Source organism: Leopardus geoffroyi, chromosome D3 (assembly GCF_018350155.1).
Source record: "Leopardus geoffroyi isolate Oge1 chromosome D3, O.geoffroyi_Oge1_pat1.0, whole genome shotgun sequence".
Taxonomy (NCBI): domain Eukaryota; kingdom Metazoa; phylum Chordata; class Mammalia; order Carnivora; family Felidae; genus Leopardus; species Leopardus geoffroyi.
The window spans coordinates 56,186,869-56,202,119 of NC_059339.1; the positions used below are offsets into that span (position 1 = coordinate 56,186,869).

General features: G+C 43.8%; 1 protein-coding gene across 3 annotated transcripts in view; it reads left to right on the forward strand.

Annotated features, from left to right (window-relative positions):
- Positions 1–2,228: 2,228 nt before the first annotated feature.
- The window catches only part of MAPRE2 (microtubule associated protein RP/EB family member 2), a 158,264-nt gene continuing 145,241 nt past the window's right edge, over positions 2,229–15,251 (forward strand). Inside the window, exons 1-2 of one of the 3 annotated variants that reach the window (XM_045458796.1) lie at positions 2,230–2,285; positions 3,691–3,775. In XM_045458796.1, the coding sequence (XP_045314752.1) occupies positions 3,752–3,775 (24 nt within the window). In that variant the 5' untranslated portion in view covers positions 2,230–2,285; positions 3,691–3,751. Of the gene's footprint in view, positions 2,286–3,432; positions 3,776–15,251 lie in introns of those variants that run through there. The other 2 variants (XM_045458797.1, XM_045458795.1) reach the window with 2 other exon arrangements.

Genomic DNA, 15,251 nt, shown 5'->3' on the forward strand with positions numbered 1-15,251 from the left:
GGCAATAGGAAGGTACCGGGATGATCCCACAGCGTGTCCCACACCCTTGCCAGGTCCCTGAATTAACACTGAGGGCTTCTCAATGCAAATTACTATCTTGATTTATTCCTTAGGAGGTATTAATTTTATGAGAAGAAGGAGTTTAATTTAGAACACACTGAAACTTCTAGGCTGGTGGGATAGTCAGTTGGAAATGCCTCGCAGGTGATTGGTAATGCAGAAATGGGGCTGGGAAACAGGCTAAGAATGTGGGTACATACACTTGAGAGTTGAAGGTTAAGCATGAATAAAATTTCCAAAGGAAATGACAGAAAAAGTGAGAAAAATAAAAAGCAAACACACACACACACACACACACGCACACGCACACACAAACGAGTCTTAGGAAACATTCATATTTAGGGCTAGAGAGAGAAGCAGCAAGCAAGAGAGAGATGAGAACTCTGATGACAATACCCATTCATTTCGAGAGCTAAGAATACCGTATCTTCATTAATAAATTCATTTAAATTTAAATTTCAAGGTTTTTAATGAGGATAAAAAATGCACTACTCCTTAACAATCCATTTACTCTCTCAGATATTAAAATAGATTACCCATGTGACAGGCAGCTGGACATTATCTGTAATAAAAAGCAAATGATTTTTTAATTCAATGTCCCAGAACTAATTTATCAAGATTTAAAGTTTTACAGAAGAAACAGAACTTTTAAACATGTATGACTTGCTCTGCATTACAGTCCTCCATTTATTCAACAGGATTGTTCTTCTACACATCTGTCCGGGGCTCCACACTATGGGGTGCTGCGGTCATTCTAGGCTGGCTGCCTCCACTCCCACTGTACCTGCTGTTCCCCCTGTGTGTTCAGCTTTGTGCCAGCTTTGCTCCTGCAAGGATGACCCCAAGAGTTAATTAGCTAACATTTTCTGAACCCTAGGTGCGTGTGCCAGGCACAAGGTACTTTTTTGTTTTACAGGGTTTTTTTCATTTAATCTTAAACCCTAGGAGGTGGATATTAGGAGTATTTCCATTTTACAGCTTGGGGAGCTCAAATTGTTAAGAAAACTTGCCTAAGGTCACAGAGCTATTAAGTGATGCGTAAGGACTCAAACTAGGCGGGCCAATGCCAAAGTGAGTGTTCTAAGCCTTGCTAGAGCAAGCGTGTGATCCTCAGACCAGCAGCACTAACTTTACCTCGGGGTTTGCCAGGCATTCAGAGTATCAGTCCCAATTCCAGACCCAATCCATCAGAATGTGGTTTGAACAAGGCCCGGGGGTGATCTCTCTGCATATTAACGTTTGGGACTCACTGTGCTAAGTCACTTCACTATACAGACTTCACTTGAAAGGATGCTGCGAGAGCTGGAGGTAAACTTTCCCCTGAGTTCCAATAGGAGGGGCTGGGGAGGGGGGAGGTAATGTATGTGTTCTCCACGGGCAAAAGGAAGGATTCAGACAACAGGTTCTTTGAGTTTCAAACACTGGAGATCAGCGAAGGTCAGGAACACTTCCAAAAGCAGCAGATACTGAGCCGGGTCTTGAAGCCAGAACATTTTCTCAATTCGTTTCATTAAAAACAAGTATTGTTCCAAATGGACCGGTGCCCACATCAATAATCTGGAGTTAGCTTCTCCAGCCTGGATTCCGTTTTCCAAATAGAATCCAAATATCAACAGCACCAAAAAGGAGATTTGAAACCTCAATAAAATGTGCCATGATTGCACTGTTATGGTATTATTCGGTTTAGAATTGCCTGGTTTGATTAATAATGTTCATGACAAAATTAGTTTGCCCCTTATTATTAATTGTTCCCCAGGCAGGAGTACAAACACTTGGTATAAGAAAACGGAAGCACGCCCCCAGCTACAGGTACTTAATTCAGGGTGTGGAGTCGCCTTTTCAAGACCCCTCTTCTCAGCCGCGCTGGCCTCCTCTTTCTTGGTGGGGCCCAACGGCCCTGCTCTTTTGGCTGGCACTTTATCCGAAGTGACCAACTCTGGCTAACAAGGGCCCCAACCTGAGCGCAACCTTCCAACCAGCCCGCCGACAGGTCACCTCGGACCTGCCGCGACCTGTGCTCGGCTGGGGTCTCTACCCGCACTCCGCACCCCTGGAAAAGGGTGGCGCGGCCAGCTCTCCAGGGTGGACGAGCCGAGCGGCGGCGGTGGCGGTGGCAGAAGGCGAGTCACGTGCGGCAGTGGGGGCGGAGCGCACCCGGCCTGGTGGGTGGAGAAAACAAAGCCCCCAGCTGTCAGTAGAGGAAGGAGGCGACAGCGCCGGAGCAGGTGAGTCAAGTGCATTTAAAGCGGTACCGCCCTGGCGCACCCCGACACCTCCTGCCCGGGCGCAGTCCCTCCCAGGCCAAGCGCTGGCCGCGCCTCCTCCCGCCGCCGGGGGGCTGCAGTCTGCGGGTCGCGGAGCCAGCGGGACCCCGGGGTCCCTGGTGCCCTGCAAGAAGTTGTGCAGGGGTCGGCCCCGCGGCTCGGGGATGTGCACCCGCCAGCGAGCGGCACCCCTTCTTCGTAGCCCCAGCGCTGCGCACCCGGGAAGAGGGGAGGGAGTCGGGCTGCCACGCTGGCAGAAGCAAAGTGGACTAGCTCTGGGGTGAGGGCCGGGACTGCCCAGGACGCGGACACTTGGCGCTGGTGCCGAGGGGGGTTTGGGGGTGCGCTCCCGCAGCGCGCAGACCTGGAGGCGCCAGAGTTGGGGCGCAGGGACCGAGAACCGAGGGAGCTGGCAGAGGCAGCGCGCTTCGGGCAGACCAGGAAGTGCAGCGCGCTGGCGCCGGCCTGCTGGGGATCAAACGCTAGACCCCCGGCCCTGCCGCCGCCGCGGGTGCTTGCCCTCCGGCGGAGGCGAACCCCACAGCTCCCCATTCCAACTCCGGCTCCCGCTGGTGCTCCTGGCGCCCGGGACCTGGGAGCCAGGTCTGGGGAAGTGAGAACGGGTTGTTATTCTGACCCCAACGGGTTCTTCTGCAGAGATCACCCTGGGCGCAGGGCGAGGGCTACTCGGCGACTCCTCACTCTGCTTCCGTAGGAAATTCTTCAGTCCACCCTTAGAAGGGTTGCGCGGAAGCCCAGAAATCCCGCAAAGGGCAGGAAGGAGGGGTGGGCACAGAAAGACCTTCCCCTCTGAGTCTGGAGCGTTCGGTAATGCAGACTTTCAGATAGTGGATCTGGCCACCCCTTGAGTCACTTTGCCAGTGCCTTGCCAAGTGCCGCCTGGCGCAGAAGGCAGAGCTATAACCTCGGAGGAAGGGGCGCTGCAGCCATTTGATCAGGAGGAGCCTTTGTCTTAACCCCCAGTCCCCTTCTGCTAGTCTTCGCTGGGTCAGTAGCGCGTGGAGTAATTAATATTCCGAACATTAGCCATCCCTTCACTTTGGCACCAGCCGACACTGCTGTCCCCTCCCTGCGGGTTTTCGCCAGCACTTGCTCACGTCCTCTCTTCCAAAAACATGGAACGTGGTCCAGACCCGCTAAGCAAGAGGAAGTCACTAAACGCACTATAATGCAGTCGCGTAAAATCAAGGGTTAAGTGTTCAAACCTGCACCCGCCCGCCAGCGAGGAGACGGAAGAACTTTCTCGATTAGCATAGTATCTACCCTGGGGCCGCGCTGAGAGGCGGCGGTTCGGTCCCAGCCCAAGTGAAGCGTGCAGTACCGTCTTGATTGTGCTTTGACGCAGCACCTGCTTCTAATCTGAGAGGACCCGAGGCTTACAGCTTTGCGGAGCAAGACTCTGTGGGATGAAACAGAGCAGAGATCAAAAGGTAACAAAAAAGAATAGCAACATTTGAGACGCTTCTCTTGAGCACTAAATGTAGCCAAGTTTTTGGTAAGCTAAGAGGGAAGATGGTCCTTGACTAGCCAGTGTCTCTTCTGAAAATGCCCCCTTGCTTTGCTAGCGTTCTTTGTGGCTGCCAAACTAATTATCAGGGGCTATGTGTCACTAGATCTCCAGGATGGTTTGGGAGGCCACCAGGTGGTCATTAGTGATGCTTAACTGGTAAGTTTCACTTGCATGGGAAGAGTGACCTTCTCCATCGCAAAGGTTCCCAAACTTTGCTGTCTGTTAGAATTACCTGGGAAGCTCTGGAAAATCCTGATGTCCGTATCTCATCCCAACCCATTTAAATCAGCCTGTTTGGAGATGAGAGCCAAGCATCGGGTTTGTTATTTGTTTTATTCATCTTTAATCGCCAGGTAATCCCATTGTGGAGCAAAGTCTGAGCAACACTGACGCAAAGAAGGAGTTCAGTGGCCAGCAGCTGCAAGGCTTGCAAGACAAGATGCCAGTTTAACTACTTGGGGTGGGGGCGGGGGCGAAGCTCGAACTGGAGTGCCGCCCACAGACGCCCTAGGGCGGGGACTGTCACCGGGCGGCTTGGCTGGCGGTGACACCTGCCACATCATCTTTCACCCCCTCTTGCCTTAGGTCCGGTTCCTATTGGAAAGATCGAAGTTCACTGTCAGTGTCTGGTTTCTGCATGGTTGTTAAGGAGCCGGTAGAAACTTTCATTCCCCGTGATGACTCACGTGCACAGGCAGTGGGGAAACCCAGCAGAAACTAACTGGGAGCAGCCTGGTGAGTCAGCAGACTTCATTCTAAGGCGGAGCCCCGGGGAATAGGAAGTAATTACATCCAGTAGCTTTTTGACGCGCACTATTCCACTCCTTTGAAAGCGTGTTTGAATATCTGATCAGGATATGTTTGCTCGTAGACGCCTGTTCCACTTGCTTCTTTATAATGCGCCCTCCTGTTAGAGGAGGAAACACAAAACCAACTAGACATCTTGTAATTTCCTTGGTGGAAGGCATATAAAAAAAAAAAAAAAAACCTGGAGAATGTGAACTGGTTTGGGTTATTTCAAATATGTGAAGTAGAGAGGATGAATTAGCAGTGCATAAGTTTTGAGTATAGAAAACTCAAATACTGTTTGATCACACGCTCAGTGGTGGATTAAAGGGTCTATTTAAATAGAAATGGTTATACCTAACATTTTGCATGAATATGTTTGCTATTAATGATTTCTTGCTTTAAAAAAAAATCCCTAAGACACGACCCTTATAAGATAACTTGTTTCAAAACCTACACAGGTTAGGGGGCGCCTGGGTAGCTCAGTTTAGTGTCTCACGTGGGCTCAGGTCATGTTCGACAGCTCAGAGCCTGGAGCCTGCTTCAGATTCTGTGTCTCCGTCTCTCTGTTCCTCCCTAGTTCGCACTTTGCCCGTCTCTCTCAAAAATAAATAAACATTTATTTTAATTTTTTTTTTCAACGTTTATTTATTTTTGGGACAGAGAGAGACATAGCATGAATGGGGGAGGGGCAGAGAGAGAGGGAGACACAGAATCAGAAACAGGCTCCAGGCTCTGAGCCATCAGCCCAGAGCCTGACGCGGGGCTCGAACTCACGGACCGCGAGATCGTGACCTGGCTGAAGTCGGACCCTTAACCGACTGCGCCACCCAGGCGCCCCAAAAATAAATAAACATTTAAAAAAAGTTTTTAATGTACACAGGTTATTAAGTATACTTATTTTTCTTTTTGAAATTATCATTATTATTATTTTTAAACTTAGCTCCAAGTTAGTTAACATAAACTGTAATAATGATTTCAGGAATAGAATTTAGTGATTCATCACTCACATATAACACCCAGTGCTGATCCCAAAAAGTGGCCTCCTTAATGCCCCTTTTGCCCATATGGCCCTTCCCACCCCCCCCACCCACAAAACCCCTCCAGCAACCCTCAGTTTGTTCTCTGTATTTAAGGCTCTTGTAGTTTGTCAATAAACTTATTTTTCTTATTTTTCTTACTCTTCAATTTTTATACCACTCCTCTCTTCATTACCTTTTATATCACCATGATTGAGTCTACCTGCTTCGTTCCCCATTCTCTTTCTTTAAGGGGGAACAACAGTGCCTGGCACACAGCAAGCATTCAATATTATCAGCTACAGAACTTTGTTGGAATCTCTCCTAGCCCCTATGTACCCTGCTTGGTATTCTCTCCCAGGAGCCTTTCTGTCTGCAGCTCCCATAGCACAGAGCATAATACCTTTCGTGTTGTGAATGCTATTTGTGTATGCTGAACATTATCAAAAGGTGGGGAGAATATTTGAAAGCAGAGCATCCTGAGTACGTTCAGTTGTTATTTTCCGAGACGGACATTCTGGATATGTGGGAGCTAAAGGTCCGTCACAATTCTTAAGTGCTATGAAATGGTAGCTCATTTGTTCATTTACAATTTTACCATAAAAACAACCTAGACTTCTGAGCATAACTAGTAACTGTTAGAATACTTAACTACACTCTCATGTGAAGATTCACTTCACAAAAGTTTGCTCTCTGCCCATTATGATGGAAAAATCACATCCAACTATCTGGATGCCTAAAGGAATTCATCAAGCTAGGAGAGTTCTTTCAGAGCATTGCAAGTTAATAGTTAAACAGCTTTTATTGTCATCGGCCTTGATTAAAACTAGCACAAGTGGGGCACCTGGATGGCTCAGTCGGTTAAGTGACCAACTTCAGCTCAAGTCATGATCTCATGGCTCTAGAGTTCGAGCCTCGCATCAGGCTCTGTGCTGACAGCTCAGAGCTTGGAGCCTGCTTCAGATTCTGTCTCTCTACCCCTCCCCCACTCACACTCTGTCTCTCTCTTTCTCTCCTTCAAAAGTGAATAAACATTAAAAAAATTTTTTTTAAATAGCACAAATATATTTAAATAGCCAGAATATTTTAAAATGAGAAGTTGGATGTATTCTTTGACACATAACACCAGAAGTAAGTGTTAATAAGAATTTCCAAAGGCCAAAGTGATGGAAATGAGCCCTTTCTCATTTCATTTCTGTGTAGCTAAGAAAAGGCACTGGGGATCAATTTCTGAAATTCCAGCCCCTTTCCTGGGAGTTGTAAGATATTGAAAGGCTGAAACGTAGTCTAGAAGAATGGGTCTAATCCAGATTAACGAGAAACTGTTCATCACAGGATGGTGTAGACCTAGTTCTGTAATATTTACAAGTAAGCCAGAAGCGGTGACATAGAAAGAAGGGGTATCACCTCAATTTTAAAAACTGAAGTTTTTGGGATAGATCAGAATCATTCAGGTTTTTTGTTTGTTTTTTTTTTTTTTTTTTTTTACCTTAAATTTATACAGCCCTTTGGTCTCCTTAGTATATCAGGGCCTAAACATAACTCTGGTAGAGAGAATTCCCATGCGCCAAAGAGCACAAATCCCAAAATTAAATGATACTCTAAAGTGATGAGAAACCAGGGGTACTGACTCTATCGTGTAGCTGTTTCTTGAATAGAGTGGAATATAATCTTGCTTGGAGGTTTTGGCTAGACAAGTTCAGTTCTAACACACATGATGATCTCACCAACTTTATTCTGAAGTAATCAACCTTTGGACTAGACCAACCCCCCAAAATCTGAGCTATTGTTTGCTTCTTATCCAGATAACCAAAATAGGAAGTTTTAGAATCTTTGCCCAAATCATAGAAACATAAACTCTCTTGTTTGAAGGGCCCTTACAGGTTAGTAATAATCATGCCATCCAACAAAAACTTAAACTTCCTGTATAGCTTCTTACTAAATAGTCCTTCAATTTACATGTCAATGTCTCCCTCGCAGCACATTACACCCACAGCGCATTGTCTGCACCCTCTGGAGACCACAAAGAATAAAATCCAACTATCTTACATATTTACCTGCAACCATCTTAGATGCTTACAGTGAATTTATTCTCCCTGATCAGGAAGATCTGGCTATCGTGTTTCAAATCTACTAACTGCACGATTTTTTTTTTTTTGCACCAAATTTGAAACCATAAATTTGAAGAGAAGCATTCAAACTTGTGATTTGTTACCCCAGAGTTACAGAAGATGATTATTGGTAAAGTTCCCTCCAACAAACCTAATAATCTACACCCTTCAAAAGTGACACCTGACAAACTCCACGTAATGGCACTAGGCTTGTGTTGAGTTGAAAGCCATGGCTCCGTGTGTTTTGGAGATCAGCAAAACTATGACCCACTGTCTGTGGTTGTATGTCCTGTGAACTAAAATTGGTTTCTGTGGCTTGCTTAATGGTTGAAAACATATCAAAAAAAAAAAAAAAAAAGGAAAGAAAAGAAAAGAAAAATATGTTGGGACTCTTGAAAATGATACAAAATCCAAATTTCAGTGTTCAAAATAGTTTTACTGGGCTACAGCCATACTTATTCACTTATGTTTTGTCTATGGCTATTTTAGTGCTACTGAAACACGTTAGTTTCACCAAACACCATTCGGGCTACCAAGCCTAAAATATTTACTAAGTATTTAGGTACAAATTGGCACGCCCTTGATTTATTCTCATTCAACATACTTCGGTTCTGAATGAGAATTCGCTCACTTAGTCTTTTTTCAGTTTTTTTTCCCTGTTAGAGAAGGCAAAAAAAATTGTTTCCAAACATAGGTAACTCACTAAAAATAGTTTAGTTTCCTATTTCCCTTTTGTGTGCATGTACTTTGCAAAACAGCAGTACTTTTCTAAAGCATATGTGAATTTTTGTGAATGGCGAACTATAAAACTTCTGAACCTTAACAGGCCCAAACAGGGCAGTGCTGACTTACGTTGAGCCAATGTCAGTGTTTCCAATGCTCCAGGAGATGGGAAAACACACCCTTGACAGTGAGCCCAGGGTGACACTTGCCTTAACTCTTTAGCAGTAGGAACTTCTTTTTCTCAAACCTGTGAGGGCATTTTTTGCTTATTTGATTGAGCATATGAAGACATAATTTGAAGATGTATTCAGATTTGAAATTTTTCATTGACGGTCATTTTACACACTTAAAACATGATGTGGAAACTTGCCGGTTTTGAAAATCACACTACTCCTCTAAAGTATACATTTAAAATAAATTGCTCTCTACTTACAAAGGCAAGGATCATTAAATAGTAAGCAGTTTTAGAGTGTCTGGGTGGCTCAGTCGGTTAAGCATCCGACTTCGGCTCAGGTCATGATCTCACGGTTCGTAAGTTTGAGTCCTGCATGGGGCTCTGTGCTGACAGCTCAGAGCCTGGAGCCCGCTTCGGATCCTGTGTCTCCCTCTCTCTCTCTGCCTCTCCCCCACTCGTGCTCTGCCTCTCTCTCTCAAAAATAAACATTAAAAGAATTTTTTTAATAATAATAATAATGAGCAGATTTACAGTCACTTACATCCCTAGAAGCTGACATTATGCCATAGACAATTTAGTTTGAAACTTCCAAATTCAGAAACAGATCAGATCATGATCCAGAGATGAAAATTATTTGCCTTCTTCCCAAGGACAGAGAGATTACTATTAAGATTCTAGAAAGAACCTTTGAAAGAGCAATAACAACATTAATGAGACCTTGTCTTAATTTTTTACTTTAAGCGTTGCCTCATGAAATTTCCTTCAGTTAAGAGAACTTCCTCTTTTGTTAATGCCACCGACTGTTTGTAAATGAGTTTCACTTAGATTAATAGAGCAACTTCAAGGGTTATATATAACTCGTCCTCTTCCTCCCTTCCAGAATCAGTACACCTGCAATTCAGAAACCAAAAAATGATAGTTTGGGCTTCTTTTTTTCACTACATCAAACAATGCATTGCAGATAATGTAAAGTTTGAGGAACCTGAGATCAGCTAAATAATTTCTAAAAACAAAACAAAACAAATTATAAGGGCAATTAACCCCATCCTAGGACTATTGGCAGTAATGGCATATAGATATTTAACTCCTGAGGGGACTTAACTTACTCTTGCTCATGATGGAGTATTTGGGAGGGAAAGATGAAGGGGGACAACTGAGGACAAATCGTGTAACCAGTTCAAGTTAAAAAGCAACTTTCCTCCCTTATCATAATGTAGATTTCATATTTTGCTAACAAGATTTTCTTTAATATAACTTGTGCCATACATATATCACATGTAGCTCTCCCCAGGTGAGTTCCAAAATTAAACACTATGGAGGGTTCTCAAAAAGTTAAAAATACAGCTACCTTATGATGCAGCACACTGCTGGGTATTTACCCAGAGGATACAAGAATACTAAATCAAAGGGATATGCGCACCCCAATGTTTACAGCACCATTATTTACAACAGCAAGATACGGAAGCAGCCCAAGTGTCCATTGGGTGATGGATAAAGAAGATGTGGTACACACACACACACACACACACTACAATACTATTCAGCCATGAAAAAGAATGAAATCTTGCCATTTGCAATGACATGGATGGAGCTAGAGAGTATAATGCTAAGTGAAATAAGTCAGTCAGAGAAAGACAAATACCATAGGATTTCACTCATATGTGGAATTTAAGAAACAAGCAAGCAAAGGGGGAAAAAATGAGAGACACGAAGCAAGAAACAGACTTTATTTTCAAGTTTAGTTATTTGTTTTGAGACAGAGAGAGAGAGAGCAAGCATGAGCAGAGGAGGGGCAGAGGGCAGGGGGAGAGGGAAAGAGAATCCCAAGAGGGTTCTGCGGGGCTTGTACTTGCAAACAACGAGATCATGACCAGAGCCGAGACCAGGGGACGCTTAACCTACTGAGCTACCCAGGCGACCCAGCAGACTCTTTCTTAAAACTTTCTTTCAAGTGTATTCATTTCAAGAGAGACAGATTGAGTGAGAGGGGGAGGGGCAGAGAGAGAGGGAGAGAGAGAATCCCACACTGTCAGTGTGGAACCCAGTGAGGGGCTCAAACTCAGGAACCGGGAGATCATGACCTGAGCTGAAACCAAGAGTCAGACGTTTAATTGACTGAGCCACCCAGGCACCCCCCCCCCCCCCGCAGTGGACTCCTAACTATAGGGAACAATCTGATGGTTACCAGAGGGGAAGTGGGTAGGGGAATGGGCTACATAGTTGATGGGGGTTAAGGAATGCATTTGTTGTGATATGCACAGGGTGATGTATGAAAGTGTTGAATCCCTATATTATATACCTGGAACTAATATAACTCTGTATGTCAACTAACTGGAATTAAAATAAAAACTTGAATTAAAAAAAAAGTAGTTCTAAAATGAAGATTTACTGTATTTTTCCAGAGTAAAATTCGTAAGTTTCAATTGCTTGAACAGGGGCAGAACACTCGAGCATTTTGCTAACAGGTAAACCTTGGTTTTAACTTAGAATTAATTACAAACAACGTGGCAAGAACAACTCTTGGTATTTGGAGTTAGTCAGAGAAGGTAAAATAAGCCAGAAAAAGCAGGTGGAAAATGAGGTGACTTCTTTCAGTTTTGCTAAAGTGTGCCAAACTTGTTATTGGATGCCATGCATGAAAGTGAAACCAGAGGACTCGATTACCCTCTTTATTTTTTTCAAACATAATTTATTGTCAAGTTAGCTAACATACAGTGTATACAGTGTGCTCTTGGCTTCGGGAGTAGATTCCCACTTACATACAACACCCAGTGCTCATCCCAACAAGTGCCCTCCTCAATGCCCATCACCCATTTTCCCCGTCTCACCCCTGCCTCCCCCCATCAACCCTCAGTTTGTTCTCTGTATTCGAGAGTCTCTTATGGTTTGCCTCCCCCTCTGTATGAAACTATTTTTTCCGGTTCCCTTCCCTCATGGTCTTCCGTTAAGTTTCTCAAGTTCTACATATGAGTGAAAACATATATCTGTCTTTCTCTGACTGACTTATTTCACTTAGCATAATACCCTCCAGTTCCAACCACGTTGTTGCAAATGGTAAGATTTCACTCTTTCTCATGGCCGAGTGGTATTCCATGGTGTATATAAACCACATCTTCTTTATCCATTCATCAGTTGATGGACATTTGGGCTCTTTCCATGATTTGACTATTGTTGAAAGCGCTGCTATCGACATTGGGGTACAAGTGCCCCTATGAATCAGCACTCCTGTATCCTTTGGATAAATTCCTAGTAGTGCTGTTGCTGAGTCATAGGGTAGTTCTATTTTTAATTTTTTGAGGAACCCCTGCACTGTTTTCCAGAGCGGCTGCACCAGTTTGCGTGCCCACCAGCAGTGCGAGAGTAGATTCCCTTCTTTAAAAGCTGGTAGAGGCTGCTTTCAAACAACTGATGAGCAGGAAGTGGAGCATCCCTGCAACCACCTTATGCATTCTTTCCTTCTTTCAACAATTTTAAAACCCAACCAGCTTGCCAGAATTTGATCCATTACAAAGAACGTTTCGTGATTCTAACCAAGAAACCGCTGTCTCCATTTTCCCGCTGATCTTCTTCAGTCTCCAAAAGAGTGGGAGCTAGAAGGAAAACCCTTCTGCTCTGCTCCCCCTGGTCCTTCCCCAAAAGGAAACTATTGACGGAAGATTTTTTTTGTGAGTTTCCAGCTTGCCTTCTATCACAACTTTTTTCTCAAGTGGAGTCTTCTGGGCACAAATCTTCTAAAAGGAGTTTCCACAAATCAACAGCATAACAACCAAGTGCTGTATGTGTTACTGGCAAATCCGGAAAGCAGTTCTCGGTGCAGTTAGAGTGTTTAAACAGCACTGTCAGGGGGTCTGTTCGTTCTCCACGCTACCTGTTCTCTCAGCATTTCAGGGTAAGTTAGAATTTGGGGGAACGGGCGTTTCTCTTGGGTTGCCAGGTGAAATACAGGATGGCTAATTAAATCGGAATTCTAGATAAGCAATGATTTTTTTTTTTTTAGTGTAACTATGTCCCATATATTACATATATGTATTACATGGGGTATACTCATACTAAAAGAATTAGTCTTTTAGCTAAAATTCAAACGTAACTGAGCATCCCATTTTTTTGGTTGTTTGGAATTTTGTTTAGTGTTTCTCATCTCTTTTTTGGTTTCTCCAAATTTGCAACCCTACTTTGATCCCATCATAAATGTCACAAGGCCTAGCTTTTCTGGTCTGTAAAATATCTGATCTGAGACTCTATGTCCAAGGTAATACATTAAAATGTCTGCCCTGCTTTCACCTACGGAAGAAAAAATCAAGCTATTATCTGCAGTATTCTGCACAATGAGGGGAAATAAGTAGAAACTAGAACTAGAAAATTGGCCATCTTATTTTGTAAGCTATTGAAAGGTACCTTCTATTTTTTTTACAGGCCTTCTAATTCAATAGATACCTTGATAGGTAGATTGTTAGCATGACATTGCTAATAAAAGTTGATGATTTCTAGTGATTCCAAGGAAGTTCACTCCCAGGGGATTCCAAGGATGCCTTGTTAGTTGTGTGAGGTCCCGGGCCTGCAGCTTCAGTACGCCAGAGGAGTGTCTTAAAATGCAGGATTCGGGCTGACCCCAGACCTTGGCAACCAGTCCTTACGTTAACAAGATCTGTAGGTGATTCACATGCACGTGAAAGTTTGAGAAACCCTGAAACAGAGGATTCACTTTTTCACACATAAATTGGCCTTTTGATTTAATACTGTGTTGAAATAATCCTTAACAAAATTCCCTTTTAACACCTAAGAAGAAATAGTTTCTTTTCATCAAATATCTTTGATATGCAATTATTATATTTCTGTTTTCTTATGAGAATCCTAAATGACCATTTCTAATATTGTTTTGTAATCTACATATTTAACAAAATAAGACAAGTATAAGTATGAAAAAGACTCTCATGGGATGCCTGGCTGGTTCAGTCAGTGGAGCATATGATTCTTGATCTCAGGGTCATGAGTTCAAACCCCACACTGGGCATGGAACCTACTGAAAATTTTTAAAAATTTAAAAATTTAAGGGGCGCCTGGGTGGCGCAGTCGGTTAAGCGTCCGACTTCAGCCAGGTCACGATCTCGCGGTCCGTGAGTTCGAGCCCCGCGTCAGGCTCTGGGCTGATGGCTCAGAGCCTGGAGCCTGTTTCCGATTCTGTGTCTCCCTCTCTCTCTGCCCCTCCCCCGTTCATACTCTGTCTCTCTCTGTCCCAAAAATAAATAAACGTTGAAAAAAAAAAAAATTAAAAAAAAAATTTAAAAATTTAAAATTCAAAAATTCAAAAAAAAAAAAAAAAAGACCTAAGGACTTACCAGACAGCCTATTATAAATAACATCCTGGTTTGTCTTTCATCAATAACCCATAAATTAAGTGGCACACACTTCCTGGGCCTCAAGTCACCAGCAAATCTGTGTTTCTTCATTTCATATATTGTAAGTGGATATTTATATGCCAGCACCACATGTTTATATATTTACATCCTTAGGTTCCTTTAAAACTGAACAGAGGGCGGGGCGCCTGGGTGGCTCAGTGGGTTAAGGGTCTGACTCTTGATTTCCGTTCAAGTCATGATCTCCCAGTTCATGAGCCTGAGCCCCATGTCGCTCTCTGTGCTGTCAGTGAGGAGCCTGCTTGGGATTCTCTCTCTCCGCCTCTCTCTCTCTCAAACATAAATAAACATGAAAAAAACAAAACAAAACTGAACAGAGGGCATGCAGTGTGAGCCTGTGGCAAGCTCCAAACTGGTCTGTGAAATTCTGAGTTTTAAAAACTCAGAGAAAAGTTTCCATAGATTTTGATTCCTTTCACGTTCGAAATCTTCACATCCTTTGCCTGCCCACCTGTTTTTTGTTTTTGTTTCTTTTAAGAAGTTACAGTGTTCTGGAGGCACCTGGGTGGCTCCGTCGGTTAAGCATCTGACTTCTGCGCAGGTCATGATCTCGCAGTTTGTGAGTTTGAGCCCTGCAACAGGCTCTGCGCTGACAGCGTGGAGCCTGCTTGGAATTCTCCCTCTCTCCCCCTCTCTCTGCCCCTTCCCTGCTTGTGCTCTCTTTCTCTCAAGATAAATAAATACATTTTTTAAAAAGAAGTTACAGGGTTGTGTCACAGCAAAAATTCTGGAACTGCAGCAAGAACATCGGACGGCCTGAGGCTTAAAACTAGTTCTGCTGTTGACTGACTGGTTGTCTTTGGAGATGTTACTTACCATCCTTCATCAATGCCCCTCCAGTTGAGTTTTCTCATCTGTCAACTTGAGACACTAGAGCCCGGCATTGTCTCACAGGATTCTTGTAAGACTCGCACAATGTGTGAGTCTTTATGAAGACTATAATATGTAGAGTGACACATAAATTTGTTTAGTGACCTTCACGTATGGCTGGCAGTTGACTAAATATTACATATGTAGTTTCCTACAACACACCTAATTTGGAAGAAAGGTGATGTTAATTTTAAGAGTTCCATGTATGCCCTGGGAATGGAACCACAGAGCACATATCTTAGAGACGTATAGCTTTTGGCCATATATCCTTAGCAATCACAACCTTCCCTTCTGACCC